General features: G+C 44.6%; 2 protein-coding genes across 2 annotated transcripts in view; both read right to left on the bottom strand.

The window, feature by feature from the left end:
* Positions 1 to 1,192: 1,192 nt before the first annotated feature.
* Positions 1,193 to 18,360, bottom strand: cacul1 (CDK2 associated cullin domain 1). Its single transcript, XM_084321555.1, has 8 exons — positions 17,873 to 18,360; positions 17,146 to 17,272; positions 12,847 to 12,949; positions 12,626 to 12,721; positions 10,292 to 10,394; positions 8,277 to 8,366; positions 5,525 to 5,663; positions 1,193 to 3,973 (listed from the first exon to the last, which is right to left on the bottom strand). The coding sequence occupies exons 1-8, from the start codon at positions 18,255 to 18,257 to the stop codon at positions 3,934 to 3,936; spliced, it is 1,083 nt and encodes a 360-aa protein (XP_084177681.1). The 5' UTR covers positions 18,258 to 18,360; the 3' UTR covers positions 1,193 to 3,933.
* Positions 18,361 to 18,720: 360 nt separating this feature from the next.
* The window catches only part of sirt1 (sirtuin 1), a 60,766-nt gene continuing 58,691 nt past the window's right edge, over positions 18,721 to 20,795 (bottom strand). Inside the window, exon 9 of the mRNA XM_084321370.1 lies at positions 18,721 to 20,102. Within this exon, the coding sequence (XP_084177496.1) occupies positions 19,747 to 20,102 (356 nt within the window). The 3' untranslated portion in view covers positions 18,721 to 19,746. The remainder of the gene's footprint in view (positions 20,103 to 20,795) is intronic.

Raw genomic sequence — 20,795 nt, 5'->3', positions numbered from 1 at the left:
GCTCCTCAATGGCAAACCAACCTAGATTTAGCCCGAAGAACTGGTTCGTTATACAAGTATCAGAGATTTTTTTTCCCCTACTTTTTCTGTTATTTTCCTCCCCATCCCAATTTACCTCTCGTGCCAATTCTCCCTCCCGTCCTGATCGTTGCTCGCATATGCCCCCCATTGGCCGGTTGTAGGGAGGATAGAAGCCTTACATCACATGTCACCTCCGATACATGTGGAGGCAGCCTGTCACATCTTTTCACCTGCCAGCGCGGACTCTCATTTGGCGAGGAGTATCAAATCAAATTTATTTATAAGGCCCGACAACACACGTTAATGTCCCCATGGGCCGTACAGGTATTCTTTAAACAAGTCAAGAAGAAAACATAACAATAAGTCAAGAACAGAACAAGAACACCATAAGGTCCAAACATTTTTAGAATGCAAAAAAAATAAAAAATAATAATAATAATAATAAAAAATTAAAGAATGCAAGCACTCCCAGACATACCCCACGCGAAGGTAAGGAAAAACTCACTAAAACCTAACAATAGGGAAAAAAGCTCCACAGGTAGTGTGGAGGAGAGAAACCTTAGAAGGGCCATTCAAGGGGGGGGATCTCCCTTCTTAGATGTTGGTGATAGTAGTGTTGCAGACGGACAGTTGGTAAGCATGCACTCATGTGTGTAGTGAAACACAGTAATGTGTAGGAGGCTCACACTGCCCCCGCCATTTTCCTGACTTTGCTGTGCAGGCGCCCCAACCGACCTGTAGGAGTCGCTGTTCACAACGACCAGACTACCACCCTTCGACTTCCCACCCGCTAACTCTGCCAATTGAGTTAGTATGACGGCTGGCCCAAGCCGGAGGCAACGCCGACAGCCGGATTCGAACCCAGTGTCTCTTGTGTTGGTGACGAGCGCAATGTCCGCTGCGCCACCGAGCCACCTTATCACAGACATTTCAAAAGGTACTCACAGTTGCACAAGGGCTTTGAACAGACAAACGTTAGGGTTTGAAAGCTTGGCATTGCTAATAAACATTTTAAATATTTTTTATAAACTGGTCAACGCAGGCGCATCAGGCACCCAATGGAGGAAATAAAGCTGTATTGACCAGTTTATAAAAATTATTTAAAATTGTTTATTAGCAACGCCAAGCTTTCAAACCCTAACTTTTGTTTGTTCGGAACCCTTGTGCAACTGTGAGTACCTTTTGAAATTTCTCTGTGATACTTGTATAACGAACAGTTCGGTTAGAACCAGTTCTTCAGGGTAAATCTAGGTTGGTTTGCCATTGAGGAGCAAGGGACTGTGGATTCACTCGGCCAAACCTTGTTGGCGTGCTTCACAGTCACGAAAGGGGCTAGCAGAGGGGGGAACTATTTACATCGTTATTCTTTTGTGGGGGAACACATTTTGATCTGCATGGACAACGTGGGCCGACAATAACTTGACAACAAGCTCAGCCAAACATATTCGGTGATCTGGCTCACCGAACTCTCAAACGAACAGGTGCATAGTGACAACACAATACTGTAGATTTTGAGTCCCAAGACGTGTATATACAAAGGAAAGAGAAGCAATGTGAATTATCTTTGGCATGCCTTCAAAATACAATCCAGTTTACCAAATGCAGTAAAGGCAACGTGTTGCAAAACAAAAATAATGATTCTAAAAATCAAATAATCGACTTATTAGTATTTTGTAATTAATATAAAACAAGTTTTTTTCCTCCCACAAATAAAAACAAAAAGGTGCTAATCTTATGTAACCCTTATTCTGCTAGTCTGAAATTGTAACTTGTGTGGTATATTGATATGATAAAAATAAGACATGCCTTGGTTAATGCTTACCCGGGCTGGGGTCAATTCACTCTCAATTCATTTTAAATCAGAATATAAACTGAACCTTTGATTCCCTTACAAACCACAGGGCATTCATTCTCCATAATCTCTTCGTAGACTGGATAGAAACAGTGTTTTATAGTGTCAAATATTACATTTGAAGTTGAGAAATCCACTTCCTGAAGTTCAAATTGAAACTAACCCTGGATTGTGTTGTACGACAGTTTTGGTTACACATCACAGTGACTGAAAACTGTGAATATGTGGAAATCATCCAAAAACACGGAACAATCAAACTAGCAGCAGTGGCAAGTCTTGGGTTAGTTTACCTTATCAAAACTATTGTATCGACGGGATGAGGATAGTCCTTGTTAAATTTAAGGAATGACCTCTGTTGTCAACCCACCCACCTGTATGGCATCTGATCAGAGCAGACACTGAAGGCACTCGTCAAATGAGGAAACATGAACGACTACAATAAAACAAAACAATCCATCTGAGCACATAACATAACAGTAGCATTTCACAAACTAGAAAGGTGCATTCAGAAGAGCGCAAATTCTCCACCAGGCAGCATGCTCTCCTTAGTTATTAGCATTAGCATGCTAACGCAAACAAAACACACTGATCCCCCAGTTATAGTTATTAGCATTAGCATGCTAACTCAAACAAACACATTGATCCCTCAGTTATTAGCATTAGCATGCTAACGGAAACAAACACACTGATTGGTCAGTTAGTTATTACCATTAGCATGCTAATGCTTGACGGTAATAGGAAGCATAGGATGGGTGATGGGAAGCATATTGCATATTACGAAGCATATGAAGGGTGTTAGGAAGCATAGGAAGGGTTATAGGAAGGATGTTAGGAAGCATATGAAGGGTTATAGAAAGCATAGCGATGGCCGAAGACCAAAACCTCCCATCTGAAAATTTCACTTTTTTGAGAAAAACAAAAAGAAAACATGTTGTTTTATTGCAGAATGCTATTTCTGGATTATATTACTTTATTACATGGCGTTTTCACATTCGCCGAAATGCTTGCTTGTGATTGGTCAATAGCGCTCGTCAGAGGTCCGTTATTACTTGATAACGGACCTCTGCCGAGCAATAATGACCGCTGTGCGCAGCTGTTCGCAATCAAGCCCACTGACACACTGCATCAGTGCAGCCAATCAGACACACCTGCCGGCTGCACTGACAGCGGAGTGTGTGCGACAATGACAGCGGGAGCGACAGAACAGAACTGCGTCTGCATTTGATCTTGTCTTGTCGATGTAAAATGAATTAGGTATATTGTTAGTAAGTTAGCCATGTAATAAGCGGGATAATGTATAGCTATACTCAGTCATTGTCGCAAAATAATTGACCTTCACTGACGTTTAAAACACCTTGGCGAGGCGCCTCGGTATTTTAAACTCTGTGTCGGTCAATTATTTTGCGACAATGACCTCGTAGCTATACATTATCCCTTACATATTATGTGTTAACAATACAGACCAGGTATTAGTGCCTCGTAAAGTGCAGATAGGAGGTTTTCCCCCACTTTTTTTTTATGCAGATAGGAGGTTTTGCTCTTTGGCCATCGAGAAGGAAGGATGTTAGGAAGCATAGGAAGGATGTTTGGAAACATAGGAAGGATGTTTGGAAACATAGGAAGGATGTTTGGAAACATAGGAAGGATGTTTGGAAACATAGGAAGGGTGTTCTGCCTGGTGGAGACAATAATGAGGGTGAATGCATGGTTAGCTAGGACAGTCGGCACCATATTGAAGCTTTGTGGAATAAGCAAAAAAACATGTTTTGCTTCAACGAATCAGCATCATATGATCTTCGCTGTTCACAGTGTTATGTGAGCTTTGATTTCACCTCAGACACATTACAGTTTCAACATTACAATATACCTAGTGCAAGGAGCCCGCTTCTGATAATAACGTCGGGAGGCACAGTGATAGCTTTACGACGGTGATCGGCTGACGTTGCTTCGGCCCTGCGCCATCAGGAGTCCTTGCTCGCTTCTGCCCTGCTCCATCAGGAGTCCTCGCTCGCTTCTGCCCTGCTCCATCAGGAGTCCTCGCTCGCTTCGGCCTTGCGCCATCAGGAGTCCTCGCTCGCCCGCTTGCGGGACTGGTCACCTCTGGAAGACATGAGGACAATCGATCAGTAACTTTAAGTTAACCGTATGCACATAACTCAGGTGATATATGGTGTATTACTTCTCATACATAGTATATTTTACAGATTAAAAAGGATAGTCCACATTTTTAAGAAGACTAGTCTGATTTGTCACAAACTGAGAGTCCTTTCAATCCGTTGACCATTATATGGTGGCCATTTTGCTCTTACAATAATGTCATGCTCAGGTTGGGTTCCTTTACACCCTGTTCCCAGAACTCTTTCATGCCAGATGCATGCCCCCACTGACCTCCACTCTCATGACACCAACATTACATTTTATGCTCATATTTTCTTAAAAACCAAAACAGTGGTGCAGCTGCTCTTGGGGGTAGACCAAGATGTGAACTCCCTTCAAACCAAGACATCATTTTAAAAAGGGGAATGTATTAAGAATTCCCGAGCAGACCTGAGGAAGATCCTTTGGGATCGAAACCTTGTCCTACAAATACAAAAGTATTTAACATAGTTAAAATTGTCATCTACTCCCAATAACACCAGAGCTGCTCATCATATCTCGCTAGATGTTCCCTGTGTCAACACTTCCTTTGGTCAATCCTCCTTCCATCACCTGTCGGGATGCTATTAACACATGCGTACTATGGTCGTAGACCCTCTTTGTGTAATGTTACCAGATCTAGCATGCTAGGGGACAACCCCTCCCACCCACTACACACAGACTTGGCTGATAGAAGGAGCATGTTCAGTGTTAGACTAAGACTCCCAAGATGTAACACTGAACGGCACAGGAAGTCCTTCATTCCTTCTATAGCTAATACTCCTAGAGAACAGCCAGTGTCTATAGCTAATACTCCTAGAGAACAGCCCGTGTCTATAGCTAATACTCCTAGAGAACAGCCTGTGTCTATAGCTAATACTCCTAGAGAACAGCCAGTGTCTATAGCTAATACTCCTAGAGAACAGCCCGTGTCTATAGCTAATACTCCTAGAGAACAGCCAGTGTCTATAGCTAATACTCCTAGAAAACAGCCCGTGTCTATAGCTAATACTCCTAGAGAACAGCCCGTGTCTATAGCTAATACTCCTAGAGAACAGCCCGTGTCTATAGCTAATACTCCTAGAGAACAGCCCGTGTCTATAGCTAATACTCCTAGAGAACAGCCCGTGTCTATAGTCAAGGCCAGGGACTGCTCAGTAACATCCTGGGGACTAGCACTGGTCACCAACCCTGAGTTTGCGCTGTAATAATGTGCATCTTAACAAGACATTTAAACGTATGTAGAGTCTTGACATAATCTTTTCTTCTTGGAACAAGTGGTGAGGAAACTGCCAGTGGGGCCAGTTTCACTTGTTGTCTCCATACGTATGTTTCAGCTTGTTTCAACGGTTGTCGAGCAAACACGTATATATACACATGGACGGCGCAGATTGAGTTAAGGCCTTAAACTTTTAAGACTTTTTAATACCCCGCAGATACCCCGTTTAATGTTTACCCTGTGAGAAACCTGTAGCTGTGAGCAAGCATCCAGCGGCCGGGGGGTGCCAAACTCACCGGGGGAAGCCGTTCTGAGAGAGCTCCATCTGCAGCTTCTGGTCGTGAGCAGCGTAGTCGGACAGCTGAGACTCCACGGCAGGAGGGTTGATTTGGGGAATGAATGCAGAGAAGAGGGCAGGAGACCACTGGGCCCACTCTGAAAACACAGAGTACACAGATACACAGATATCTATCCACATCCGTCTGTACATACCGGCATGTAATCCTTTTTACATATCTGTAGATACCAGATCTATATCTGTACACATCCCTTACCTACTCTTACTAGTTACACTGTTGGCCAGTATGACTTACTACCATAGTGTCTCTATACCTGTATCACTGTAGATATTAATACTACAACTCCGTACATACATCTGATTTGCACTATACCCAATAGTACCAATTTGTATCTTATATGGCTGCTTTTTTATGCTTTACAATTTGTTATTCACATTTTACCCATTCACTCACACACCGACAGCGGAGGCAACCATGCAAGGTGCCAACCTGCTCATCGGGAGCAATTAGGGGTTAAGTGTCTTGCTCAAGGACACATCGACACGATGCCCGGGAATCGAACCGGGAACCTCCGGATTGCCAGACGACTGCTCTACCTCCTGAGCCACCGTCTTATACCCAGGTTAATCACCTGTACATTGTATTGGATGCCAAACTTATTTTTCGTTGTACTGTACTTGTGCTGTATAATGACCACAATAGGTACTGCCGCCTCCAGGGACCACTTGGTTCAAACTAATACTACCGGTATATATATATATATAGCCTGTGTCTATAGCTCATAGGCTAGCTAATACTCAGAGAACAGCCAGTGTCTATAGCTAATACTCCTAGAGAATAGCTCATACTCCTAGAGAACAGCCTGTGTCTATAGCTCATACTCCTAGAGAACAGCCTGTGTCTATAGCTAATACTCCTAGAGAATAGCTCATACTCCTAGAGAACAGCCTGTGTCTATAGCTAATACTCCTAGAGAACAGCCCGTGTCTATAGCTAATACTCAGAGAACAGCCTGTGTCTATAGCTAATACTCCTAGAGAACAGCCTGTGTCTATAGCTAATACTCCTAGAGAACAGCCTGTGTCTATAGCTAATACTCCTAGAGAACAGCCTGTGTCTATAGCTCATACTCCTAGAGAACAGCCTGTGTCTATAGCTCATACTCCTAGAGAACAGCCTGTGTCTATAGCTCATACTCCTAGAGAACAGCCTGTGTCTATAGCTAATACTCCTAGAGAATAGCTCATACTCCTAGAGAATAGCTCATACTCCTAGAGAACAGCCTGTGTCTATAGCTAATACTCCTAGAGAATAGCTCATACTCCTAGAGAACAGCCTGTGTCTATAGCTAATACTCCTAGAGAACAGCCCGTGTCTATAGCTAATACTCAGAGAACAGCCTGTGTCTATAGCTAATACTCCTAGAGAATAGCTCATACTCCTAGAGAACAGCCCGTGTCTATAGCTAATACTCCTAGAGAACAGCCCGTGTCTATAGCTAATACTCCTAGAGAACAGCCTGTGTCTATAGCTAATACTCCTAGAGAACAGCCTGTGTCTATAGCTAATACTCCTAGAGAACAGCCTGTGTCTATAGCTAATACTCCTAGAGAACAGCCTGTGTCTATAGCTAATACTCCTAGAGAACAGCCCGTGTCTATAGCTAATACTCCTAGAGAACAGCCCGTGTCTATAGCTCATACTCCTAGAGAACAGCCTGTGTCTATAGCTAATACTCCTAGAGAACAGCCTGTGTCTATAGCTCATACTCCTAGAGAACAGCCTGTGTCTATAGCTAATACTCCTAGAGAACAGCCTGTGTCTATAGCTCATACTCCTAGAGAACAGCCTGTGTCTATAGCTAATACTCCTAGAGAACAGCCCGTGTCTATAGCTCATACTCCTAGAGAACAGCCTGTGTCTATAGCTAATACTCCTAGAGAACAGCCTGTGTCTATAGCTCATACTCCTAGAGAACAGCCTGTGTCTATAGCTCATACTCCTAGAGAACAGCCCGTGTCTATAGCTCATACTCCTAGAGAACAGCCCGTGTCTATAGTCAAGGCCAGGGACTGCTCAGTAACATCCTGGGGACTAGCACTGGTCACCAACCCTGAGTTTGCGCTGTAATAATGTGCATCTTAACAAGACATTTAAACGTATGTCGTGTCTTGACATAATCGTTTCTTCTTGGAACAAGTGGTGAGGAAACTGCCAGTGGGGCCAGTTTCACTTGTTGTCTCCATATGTATGTTTCCGCTTGTTTCAAGAATGTTTATTAAAAACAGACTTGGCATCGTCTTTAAACAAGTGATCGTTTCAAGATATTGTCGTTGAAGGGCTTGAATAGAATTCTCAGAACAAGTGAATGAATGAAACTATATTTAACAGATTGCAGAATGGGTACAATACAGTACGGCTCAATACACACAATTGTTAAGGGGATGCAGACCAGAGAAAGACGTTTGTCTTGTTTACATCAGGGTCGCCCATTTTCAATTCATAGTGACATTTATGACATACACAACATACATGACATACATACTGTTACATTTGTTACATTTGTGACATATATGATATGCAAATATACAGTACTGTTACCCATCGATCCTGACAGAGAGTATATACATATGATGGAGAGTACATTGAAAAAGGTCAAATGATCAGTGGCAGATCTTTTCACTTGTTTTAAGAAACAAAAGAGGTTTTTGTTGTGTAAGGAGAACTGGGTCAGAGAGGGGAGACTTACCTGGCTGGAGAACATACAGGCCTTTAACCACACTGGCCATTGTAGAGGGTTGGACTAGGAAAGGCATGGAATGGGCTTTGATAAGAAGAGCTGGAGGAGGAAAGGATCAATATGTTCATGATAACAGATTATCGATAAGGTCAGAGGTCAGTGTTTCCCATACACAGATTAGCTCTGGTGCATTTCATATTTCATTATATTATTTAATCTCCCGACAGTGGGGCTGCCCCCCATAAGATTTAATGCCTGTGAAAATGAAATTTAAGACATTTTAATACCTTTTAAAGGGCTTAAATTGAGAATTATGAATGTAATACTTGGGGCAGACGTCTTTCAGGCTGTGTCATGTAGAGCTCTGCGTAGGAGATTGTCTTCAGAGCTCTTGACAACACAGTTGTCAGTTTGACGGGTATCTGGCATAGCAACAGTAACTAAGGGAGTTGGGGCTCCCCAAGGCCCCATGCCCTTCGCATGAGGGGTGTGAGGTCTCCAGGGTCCCATGCCCTTCACCAGGGGTGTGAGGTCTCCAGGGTCCCATGCCCTTCACCAGGGGTGTGAGGTCTCCAGGGTCCCATGCCCTTCACCAGGGGCATGAGGTCTCCAGGGTCCCATGCCCTTCACCAGGGGTGTGAGGTCTCCAGGGTCCCATGCCCTTCACCAGGGGTGTGAGGTCTCCAGGGTCCCATGCCCTTCACCAGGGGCATGAGGTCTCCAGGGTCCAATGCCCTTCAGCAGGGGCATGAGGTCTCCAGGGTCCAATGCCCTTCAGCAGGGGCATGAGGTCTCCAGGGGCACGAGGTCTCCGGGGGCATGAGGTCTCCAGGGTCCAATGCCCTTCACCAGGGGCGTGAGGTCTGCAGGGGCATGAGGTCTCCAGGGGCACGAGGTCTCCAGGGTCCCATGCCCTTCACCAGGGGCGTGAGGTCTCCAGGGTCCCATGCCCTTCACCAGGGGCGTGAGGTCTCCAGGGTCCCATGCCCTTCACCAGGGGTGTGAGGTCTCCAGGGTCCCATGCCCTTCACCAGGGGCGTGAGGTCTCCAGGGTCCCATGCCCTTCACCAGGGGTGTGAGGTCTCCAGGGTCCCATGCCCTTCACCAGGGGCGTGAGGTATCCAGGGTCCCATGCCCTTCACCAGGGGCGTGAGGTCTCCAGGGTCCCATGCCCTTCACCAGGGGCGTGAGGTATCCAGGGTCCCATGCCCTTCACCAGGGGCGTGAGGTATCCAGGGTCCCATGCCCTTCACCAGGGGTGTGAGGTCTCCAGGGTCCCATGCCCTTCACCAGGGGCGTGAGGTATCCAGGGTCCCATGCCCTTCACCAGGGGCGTGAGGTATCCAGGGTCCCATGCCCTTCACCAGGGGTGTGAGGTCTCCAGGCCAGGGTCCCATGCCCTTCACCAGGGGCGTGAGGTATCCAGGGTCCCATGCCCTTCACCAGGGGTGTGAGGTCTCCAGGGTCTCATGCCCTTCACCAGGGGTGTGAGGTCTCCAGGGGCACGAGGTCTCCAGGGGCGATTGAAGAGGCCGGAGGAGGAAACACTGGATTTAGTTCCTCTACACTCACTCCAGACAGACCCTTCTTGCACAAGCACTCAAATTAAGTGTGAAGAGACGCCTGGCTGCACGAGACTACGTTTCTCACAGACAGGGTTTCTGTCCTGGCGAGATTTCATCAGATCTCCAACCTGATTCAGTTTCACTAAATAAAGGTGTTTGAGCATAATGTTGTGGGTTCTATGCTTTCTCCCAGCACAATATCAGACAGGCTCACCACAGAGATTTTCCCAATACAATACAAAATATATACACAACAAAAGATATTAAACGTGCTTCTTGTATTGTAAATACACGCACACACACGACCCACACCTTTTCCACTAATTGACTCATAATGTCTTGCCTGTCCCAGCCTGTTACAACCACGAATAACCTAAGAACATACGAGACACAAGTCCTAAACACGTCACAATAATTCTAGACATCCGACGAGCCATGACAGTAAAGGACTGTACTCACGCATCAATACGTTGACGTGTTTTTCTGCAACGTGCTCAGTGAACAGCTTCATCAGGTCTTCTTTCAGGTCTCTGTTCAGCTTCGTCTCGATGTAGAACTTGCTCTGAATTGGAAAACATCCAAATAGAAACACAGAGACCTGTATTGATTGATTGAAAACTTTTTTAACAGATTGCAGAATGGGTACAATACAGTACGGCTCAATACACACAATTGTTAAGGGGATGCAGACCAGAGAAAGACTTTCGTCTTGTTTACATCAGGGTCCCCCATTTTCAATGAGAACCTTTAGCTTGTCCCCGGCTGTTTGTGGAACGCTGGCTACACTAGCTACGTATCACAGCCAGTAAAATTGTGTTCACTGAGATTAATTTACCACTGATTAACTAACCACTGAGATAAATTTACCAGCTCATACCAGATTAAGAGTGAGTCACTTTAGCGTTAGCCTAAGGCCCAATCCCAATTCCCTTCCCCCTACCCCTCGTTTTAGAGTGCCCTCGGCTGGGTAGTTTGCAGGGTTTAGAACAGTGTCATATAATAATGATAGGCCTACATATTTATTGTATGCATCAAACAACACTTTATTTACAGCATATTTTGAGATTAGGTTAATTGTGTGCCTACAATAATCAAAAGCTACTTAAAACCATAAATTTGTTCTTGATTTGGAGCAGTGGAAATAGTTGTAATCATCTTTGGAACAATGAGAGATAGAAAAAAAGCGCACGTGATTCAGTGCATTTCCTCAAAGGGAATCCAAACCATAAATCCTTTACGTTCTCCCTTCTACCCCTCCGGTTAGAGTCAGCATCTGAAAACACTCTTTGGAGTCAGCATCTGAACACACTCCGTTTAGAGTCAGCATCTGAAAACACTCTGGTTAGAGTCAGCATCTGAAAACACTCCGTTTAGAGTCAGCATCTGAAAACACTGTTTAGAGTCAGCATCTGAACACACTGTTTAGTCAGCATCTGAACACACTGTTTAGAGTCAGCATCTGAACACACTGTTTAGAGTCAGCATCTGAAAACACTCCGTTTAGAGTCAGCATCTGAAAACACTGTTTAGAATCAGCATCTGAATGAATGATTGAAAATTGTATTAACAGATTGCAGAATGGGTACAATACAGTACAGCTCAATACATACAATTGTTAAGGGGATGCAGACCAGAGAAAGACTTTAGTCTTGTTTACATCAGGGTCCCCCATTTTCAATTCATCATAACATATATGGCAGCACATCACCCCCACCCTCATCCACTGGCTCCCAGTCAAGTTCTGCATCACTTTCAAACTCCTGCTCCTCACCTACAAGTCCCTCCATGCCCTCGCCCCCCGATACCCGTCTAATCTCCTCCACCAGCACACTCCATCCCGGAACCACGATCCTCTGATCTAGGTCTCCTCTCCATCCCTCGCACCAGGTTATGGACTTTCGGGGACAGAGCCTTCAGCGTGGCGTCCACTACCCTCTGGAACTCTGGCCCACCCCAAAATCCGCAACGCCCCAACCCTGGACACCTTCAAAACTGCTCTTAAAACACACCTCTTCACCAAGGCTTTTCCCCATCAGTTAGTTTAGATTAGGTTCATTATCCCTTACCTGCCCTCATCCCCCTTTTTTCCCCCCCTACTTCCCTAGCCCTATTTTTTGTCCTGATTGTGAAGCGACCTTGGGTTCTATGAAAGGCGCTATAGAAATTTGATCTATTATTATTATATATGACATACATGACATACAGATAGACAGTACCGTTACATCTAGACATTTATGACATACCAGATTTACAAATACAGTACTGTTTGTGATACAAAAAGAGTATATACATTTGACGAAGAAACTGTACATTGGATGAGGTGGGGTGGGGGGTCAGCATCTGAAAACACTCCGTTTAGAGTCAGCATCTGTTTGGAGGGCCAGTCAGAGGGCGAGATGATCACTTCCTAGACCAACAAAAGAATCGGGACACCCTACACTACACAACCACATGCAAGATGGAGGGGTAGGGCCAAGTGATAGAGCCAAGTGGGGGGTATTGGAATCTGCCCCAAATATGTTAGCATATCGTCTTGGTCTAAATATACTGTAGTTGTTTAACCTTTATGTAAAAAGTGATCCCTGCTTCACACTCGTACAGTTAGGCGGATTCACACCTGGGAACTACCCAGTACAACCACAGTCTTCCACTGTGGGCCACTGAGCAGCTCCACTGGAGTAACTGGGGGTTAGGTGCCTTGCTCAAGGACATCCAATCCAAGACAGTCACTGTCCTTAGTCATGAAACCTTTTTGAGATTTAACAAAACACTACTCTTCAACATCATAAATACCATGTAGATAAACACTGGAACTATGCACTGAAGGGCAGCGTTGTAGCGTGTCAGGGCGACGTCAAAGTTCTCAACAAAGTCCTCCGGTGCACTTTCCTGGAGAAGAAAGGAACATGGACATTAGGCTTATATATCAGCGTATCTATCCGGTACATATGACAATATTTAGTAGTAGTATTATTGAATACTTCCAATTGTATTCACTGTGGCCTGTTGCTTACGTCTAAATGGGCGGAGACCAGTTGTAGATGGGTCGTTAATTTCAAGATCAGGTCTTTGTAGAGCATCTCAGAGTGCTGCTGACAGACACATTTGTAGACGTAGCTGGAGGGAAAAGAGGAAATAAGGGACTTGTGAGATCAATTGCAGATGACCGCATTGTTTCACGGTGTTGAAAGGAGGAAAGCAAACGGTGCTGCCGACTACTAGAACTTCAAGCAGTCAAACACAAGTGGTAGTTGAGGTGGAGGAGAGGTTAGTGTATGTGGGTATTGTTGTGGGTGACATATTTCAACAGGCTGATTGGTTAGTCTGTACGTTTCCAAGATAAAAGGGGTGGGTATAATCTGCAGTAGAGTTTCTCATTTACATTTAGCCGACTCTTTTATCCAAAGCAACTTACAAGTTCTGTACGACAAGTCAGCAGGAAGGGTACAACTCTTTCAGCTGAGTAACAATGTTCATCAAACAGTGTTGAAACCTGGGCCCTGCAGTTTTTAGTGCATATTAGTAGAGACATATTAGTATAGTAGGTAGTAATATAGGCAAGGTAGAGATTATTTATTGGAAAAGTCCATGATAGTAGAAGACAGTACAAAGGTTCGTTTTTTCTCTCTCCATCATTTCAGATATTGATTGAAGGAGTGTGTTTTTAGTCGACCGCGAAAGATTGTCAGGTTTCGGCTGTCCTGACTGTGGTGGGAAGTTCGTTCCACCATTGTGGAGCAAGGACCCGGAGCTTGGATAGGAGTGGGTCTGAGGTGGCCAGAAGATGTAGAGTGGAGGAGTCTTGAGAGCGAGTAAGTAGTGCAGGAGATCTTGGTTCGAAACCTGGTGAAGACCAAATTTTAAACAACATTTTATAAAAAGCCTTGGTGTCACCTTTGACAGTGATCTAAAATTTGACAGACAGATTGAGTCTGTAGGAAAAAGGCTCCTTTTGTCAGCTGAGGCTCTTGGCAAAGGTAAAGCCCTACCTCTCTCCCAATGACCTGGAGAGGGTCATCCATGCTTTTATATAGTGATGCACCGATGTGAAAATTGTGGCCGATACCGATAACCGATATTAATATTGCTGTTCTGGCTGATACCGATATTTACCGATGTCGATATCTCTGTATAGAAAACACTTTATGATAATCAAATAAAGAGCTATTTTCCAAAACGCATACTTTTTTTTTTAATTTTGTAACTTATTTTCAGAAATGACTGATATTTTTTAACTATTTAAGGCCAAAACATGTAAAAAGAAAAAAAATATCGACCCATATCGGCCCCATCTTGATATCGGACCGATACGTAAGAAAACGGCCATATCGGCCGATATATCGTGCATCACTGCTTTTATATCATCTATGCTGGACTTTTGTAATGCCCTGTATGTAGGTCTAGAGCAGCTCTCCCTGCTACGCCTGCAGCTAGTGCAGAACGCTGCTGCACGCCTCTTGACTGGCACAAAGGCGTGAACACATCAGACCAGTACTGGCTTCCCTGCACTGGCTCCCTGTTCGTTTCAGAATAATTGATTTCAAAATTGCTATGTTTGTGTTCAAGGCCTTAAATGGTCTGGCCCCTCAGTACCTAGCTGAACTCCTCCATCTTTGTACCCCTGCTAGAGCACTGAGGTGACGTCAGCAAATAAACTACTCTTAGATGTCCCGAGGTCTAGGCTAAATGCCCCTAAATTATGGAACAGTCTTCCACTGCAAATTAGGTCTGCACAGACTCTACAGAGTTTTAAAACACAGCTGAAGACTCACCTGTTTTTATTGGCGTTCTGAGGCTTGGTAAGCCACACATCCCTGGTTGTGTCGCGATTGTTTTAAACATTTTATTGTAGTTTTTATGACTTTGTGTGTATACTGTATTTTGTATTTCTTTTAGTATTTCTGTTTTTATATTGTACAGCACTTTGGTACAACTTCGGTTGATTTTAAATGTGCTATATAAATAAAGTGTGGGGGGGGGGGGGGGTAAGTGTAGCAGAGTAGCTCTGTCTGAAGCGTATCCCCCCCCCCCCCCCCCCTTGGTGAAGAGGAGTTCTACCACTAGTGTTTCGCTTCCAATGCAGGACACCCAGGTTCAAATCTAGGAGTATATATATATAAACTCTTGACTACACTACAGCTCTTCACTTAGCAAGAGCAAAAGATCCTCCCTGCATCCCTTGCAGGAATGGGGGTTGCGGGTTCTGTGCTGGTATGGCTGTCAGCCTGTCAATCATTCTACCTCGACAACCGCTCCCATCAAGCAGCATGGAGAGGCACCTATATCGGACCCCCGCCCCTAACTTCACTTGCCTGCTGAAACCTCCCCACTGACTTTTCAAAATCACAGTGGAAAACGTAGCTGTGGCTCCGTCCCTGACCGCCAAGAACCTAGGTGTGGTCCTTGACCACCGGCTGGACCTCTCTGCCGACATTGCCTCAAAGAAGAAGACCTGCAGCTTCATACAGAACGCAGCGGCCCCCGCCTGATCTCCAACCTACCAAAGTCAGCCGACGTCACCCCACTTCTCAGAGAGCAGTTGCACTGGCTTCCCATTGCCGCACAAATCCTCTTCAAGGTTCTTGACCTGGCATACTGTGTGCAACGAGGGGAACGGCTCCCTCAATGGTCTCTAACTACACACCCTCAAGACCCCTACGCTCTGCATCTTCTGGCCACCTGAGACCCACTCCTCTTTGTGCTCCTGTGGTGGTGGGGGGGGGGGGGGTCATTGAAAAACGAAGCAGGCTATTCTCTGTCCTGGCTCCACGGTGGTAGAATTAACTTCCCACCACTGTCAGGACAGCTGAAACCGACCCAATCTTCCACCGTTTTTTTTTTTTTAATTAAACAAACCTTCTTACGTCTTTATTACCATGTACTATGCCTATATTACTACATACATAGTAGCAAACTTTTACCCAGGCACATCAAAATAGATAGACTATACCCAAAGTAAGATGCTGGAGCACTCGTACCATCTACACGTTTATTGCAGGGTGTCTTGTCAAAGTCATCCCCTGCAATAAACGTGTAAATGGTATGAGCGCTGCAGCATCTTATTTTGGGTAGTCTATTTTGAAGTGCAAAGGAAAAGTTTGCTTATCATCCACTGCTGTGAGCACCAAAGCCCTCCTATTCGAAAATTGTCTGGAGTGCGTTAGACTTCACTTTTGGCACTTGACTACGACATACTATGTCTATACTACTATGCACTCGAATTTGGCACTGCTACACTTACCACTTTCAGTGCCACTCACGACTTCTCTCTGGTTTCCGATAGTTATGTTAAAAGCCACTCACGAGATTTCTCTGATTTTTTTTTTTTTTTTTTTTTTTATTATCTGAAATCATATTGCATCACGCGAGCCTACCCTAGTATACCCGAGCGCCGCCGGTGATCAGATATGGAAAAAAGCGCCCCCTATCGTCTCCCAGATGACATAAGGGATTTTGGCATGGACTCAATGAAAATGGATGGGGAAAAAAATCCTGTACTCCACATTTTCCAGTCCACTGATGCAGCCGGGGTTATCACAGTTCATTCTGGAGCCTCTGAGACCCGCGGAATCATGTACTGCACTGTACACACGTTGGATCCATACACTTATCGATTTTTTCGAATGGTGATCAGGAATTGGAATATACCAGTTGGATACCATCTGATGTCAGGTAAGGAATCTATGTTATCAGTGTTAGGATAATCAGACTCATTTTGATGAAGATATAAGCTGTTTTGTGAAATGGGCTCTATCGGTTTCACTGTAAAGATCCAAGAGGAAATGAACACGGCGATTATCTGTGCGCGGCTCTAATGTGCGTGCGTGCACGTATAATATTGATCATCTAGCGTTTATTTGAAAACGATTCATAAATAGGCCAACAAATATCAACGTTCTGGAATATTCCAGTAAGACGATTATCATAGAATGGTCCAGAATGGACTGTTTTTACCTCAAAACGGGTGCTTTTCAAAATGCTCTCAAACGGAAATGAAGCGATAAAAAATCAATCTGCCTTGACAGCACTGACTGGAAAAGGATTCTTTGATAAGCGACGGGCAGATTAGACACATAGCCATAATTTAGATTAGGCGATATTAAGCATAACATTGGCGCCGATGGTGGCATTCAAGAGCTAACTCTGGCGCCACCTCGTGGCACTGAAAGTGTTAACCACCAGAGGTGTACCCCCCTCCTGCTGACTTGTTGTACACAATTTGTAAGTTGCTTTGGATAAAAAGCATCAGTTAAATTACTAAATGTAAATGTTTGGGTATCCGTGTTGCACCTCTTTTTAAATGCATGTCTCACCTGTATATCTGTTCATATGAGATGTAGATGTGGTCTGTTGGGTTTTGGATGAGCAGATGATCAATTGCTTTCTCCAGGTTTGGCCAGTATGTGCTTCTGTAGTCTTCCACAGTCATGACATTCATTACTGAATCAAACAAGAGGACAGGAGGTTAGTCATCCACATGCTACAACCAAGGACTTCGTTCTAGCTAAAGCCACCACACAACGCACACTTTTCCCAACCTGGATACAATCCTAACGGAGCTATAAAAAAAATTACTAATGCGATCTGCTTGTAATTTTTTTTATTTATTTTTTTTATAAAAAGACAAACTTCGCGACTACTGTACAGTACCTACTGTGGAAGTCGTGTTGTCACTGCGACTGGCTCGCATAGGTCGGTGCAGCAGGTACTAATGGAACAGGTTGCTCATGGATTTCTGGCCGACGACGTTGGCCGCAGAAGCAGGCAGCAGCGTTACATGGTCAACCAATACAAGTGAAATGATGCCAATGTGGCCACCTGCCATAACACTGGGAGCCCCTGCTGCCATATGGCTTCAGTCGCAGCTATTAGGCCTCGTCGATAAACAAACAAAAAACACGAGCAGCCAGCACCAGTGGTGCAAGTCAGTGAGTGAGTGAGTGGGACAAAACCAACGAGAATAATAAGAATAGTGAGCATGCTAACGTTAGGTCGTCTAACCGAATGCCGATTTAATTCAGTGTTTGAAGGGGAACTTACGAAACTTTGAGGCAGAGTTGAGCGTCAGTTTCCCTGCTGCCACCGAGGCCGAGGAGCCTGCGGGGATGTCCGTCTCGCTGACTTCACTGCTCTCGCTGCTCGAATCCGAGTCCATGAACTTCGAACCCGCCGTTGTGCTTGTTGTGGAGCAAAGCCTTTCTCCTCCTCGACTCCCTTCTTCTGCTCGCACGCCGAACGCCGGTGGAAGCGGGGGAGGCTGGGGTAACGTGAACGTTACATCTGGAAACGGGAGCGGCTGGGGTAACGTCAACGTTACATCTGACAGTTGGGTCCTGTGATCCGTGTGGGCATTCACACTGCTAGCACAGTAGTTGTGATTGGGGTCATCGTTTACCCCAAAGCTGTCTTCTTCCATATCCTCCATACCTTTATACACGTCCGTGTGTCCTTATTAGTATTGTATTACCTTACGATAAATCAGGTTACAAAGAAAAACGGCAGAGAAGCGCCTTTTACCATTTCGCTGCTACTGTTGTGGTTGTCTGAAAATTTACGACACGACGTAAACCATTGGTCGTATGATGTCGGGAAACGTAGTTCTTTGGGAAGAATGTGGTAGTCACTTCCGGGGGGAGAAAGGAAGCGCGTGAATGACCACTTACGTCAAGACTAATCAACATTAATTTGACCCCTCCCCCCGCACGAGCTCCATGTAACGCGGAAGTGAGGTAGTCTATGCGATGTAAGTCTGTATGGAAATCATTTCCATTATTGAATTGCATTATGAAATAATGGAAATGCATGATCAGTGTGGATACGTTTTTTTTTTTTTTTTTACTTAACAATAAACCCACCCCACGGGAGACATGACGTTAGACAGCTGCAATAATGTAAAAGGTTCTTATTTAACGTAAACATAACAATGTTTAAATAGAATGGCATGCGAGTAGCATTGGTGTAGACATGTATCAAACAAAAAGATTGGCTCAGATGTAGTCTACCAAACAATGGTGCTTAATTGTTAAAGGCACCACCCGCCCATGTATAATAAATGAACATGTTCCTACCCACTGTTTTATCAAAAGTGACAACAAATTGAGTAATAAGGAAAAAGTGCCATTTTCAATGTCAATTCATTGAATATAGTTCTAAGGCTTACTTGGTATTACTTTTTACAGACTGAATTAACAAAATAAACATTTCATCTACTCTTTACTGAGTATGTCTCAAGGTAAGAGTGTAAAAATAAGAGGTTTTTCCATAGAAAGTAGCTGTCAAATATCTGAATGAAAACATGCCACAGAACATATACTTTTCCAAGATTTAAGTGGCAGGTCAAAAACACAAGCTTATGACAATTAAAGAGGACTGGAGAGCTCTTTGGTCTAGATAAAAGAAACATTTCTCAGTATTTACCCCTTCCGGAAGGGCTCATGTCGTTGAACTAGCGGACTACACGTTTGTGAAATCTGTTCAAGTATACCACCTGGAAATCATTCAAGTTTGTGTCTGGAACTCATAGTGCCTACTATATAGTGTGCATCTTGAGAAGAGTAGGTCTCAACATTCTTAAGTCATGCACACGCATACATGATTGAAATGAATGAGATTGTTTTCTCTTTGTTGGTTCGTAGAGAGAGCGAGGGTGAGTGTGCGTGTTTCTTCTCAATCCTATTTAGCAAGTAGTATGCAGTATGAACTTTCAGACGCACACAATACGTGTGATCAACCTGGCCGCACAGAAAAGACAAAATGCGAAGAATGACCTTGCGGCGTATGCAAACAACGTTGTCACTCAATCTCAACTTTATGAAAATTAATAGTAAGGTTGATGAGTCAAAAAATATACGAAAACAGATATATATATATAAAAAAAAAGACAATTAGTGCTCTGTAGGCTGGGTAGTTTACACTTAAAGGTGTGCGGTGCTCTGAATATCTTTAGAGGCATTGTCTTTCTGTGCACTCAACGTAACGTCCTCATTGGCTAGCTTGTGTGGAACAGTGTCTCTGTCGGGGCTCGTGTGGCTCTCCTCCCCGTCTGCCGCCGGCAGGTCACGCCTCGGCTCCTCTGCGTCACTCTCCTCCTCCTCCTCCTCCTCATCCTCCTCCTCCTCTTCTTCCTCCTCCTCTTCCATGCCGTCGGCGCTGCAGCAGGAGTCCTCGCTCTCACTTCCGCAGGAGCTGGACATCTCGTCCTCCGACTCGGAGTACACCTCGGCCCCGTGGAAGACGTAGTGATTGGGCGCTTGGAACAGGTACTGACATGCTGCGGAGACCAATCGATCACAAGGTTAGATTTCATGATGGGAGAAACATGTCGGTATAGACCTGTTCGCCGTTTACAAACATACCGTGTTCGAGCCAATCAGCAATACCAACTGAGTCACGTGACTTAAGTTACCCCGGACCTGCGCGAGCTGCTGCGCCAAAAGAAGTACAAACGGGGCTCTATGGAGAAACCATGGCACTCCTGACTAAAAGCCATTTCTAACAAAAACTGCTGGATGTAATTTTGCCAAATCAGCATGGCTGTGAGTGTGAGGCTGTCACCTTTTACATATCTAGCTTTGGCATGGATTGATTGTTTAGATTGCTAGCATGGCTAACAAATGCAAATATATTGTAGTCTGCCCCGTTGTTCTGACCAGGATTACGTTCCTTTCTGCCCCGGCGGTGCGCACGCACACCGAGTCTGACGTATAAGGCGAACAGGTCTATTGAGAACTGACGGCCGTTACACTACTGTATACCTGTTTTCACTGTATACCTGTATGCTGTGACAAATAAAACTCTTGTATCTGGGCCATCTTTTCAAGCAATTATTCCTTCCAATGACATGTCCCCCTTATAACCCAATATTGCCTTCAGTTGGAATAGGAATATGCAAATAGGGTAACATTTTATTTAGGGCATAGGGGATGTTTCTGGACAAGTAAAGGAGACACTTGTTTTCTAACTA

This window comes from Notolepis coatsorum (genome assembly GCF_963971535.1).
Source record: "Notolepis coatsorum genome assembly, chromosome: 9".
In the NCBI taxonomy this organism is placed as follows: Eukaryota; Metazoa; Chordata; class Actinopteri; order Aulopiformes; family Paralepididae; genus Notolepis; species Notolepis coatsorum.
Note: the sequence above shows the minus strand (reverse complement) of the source record. Positions and strands in the feature narration are given on the sequence as shown.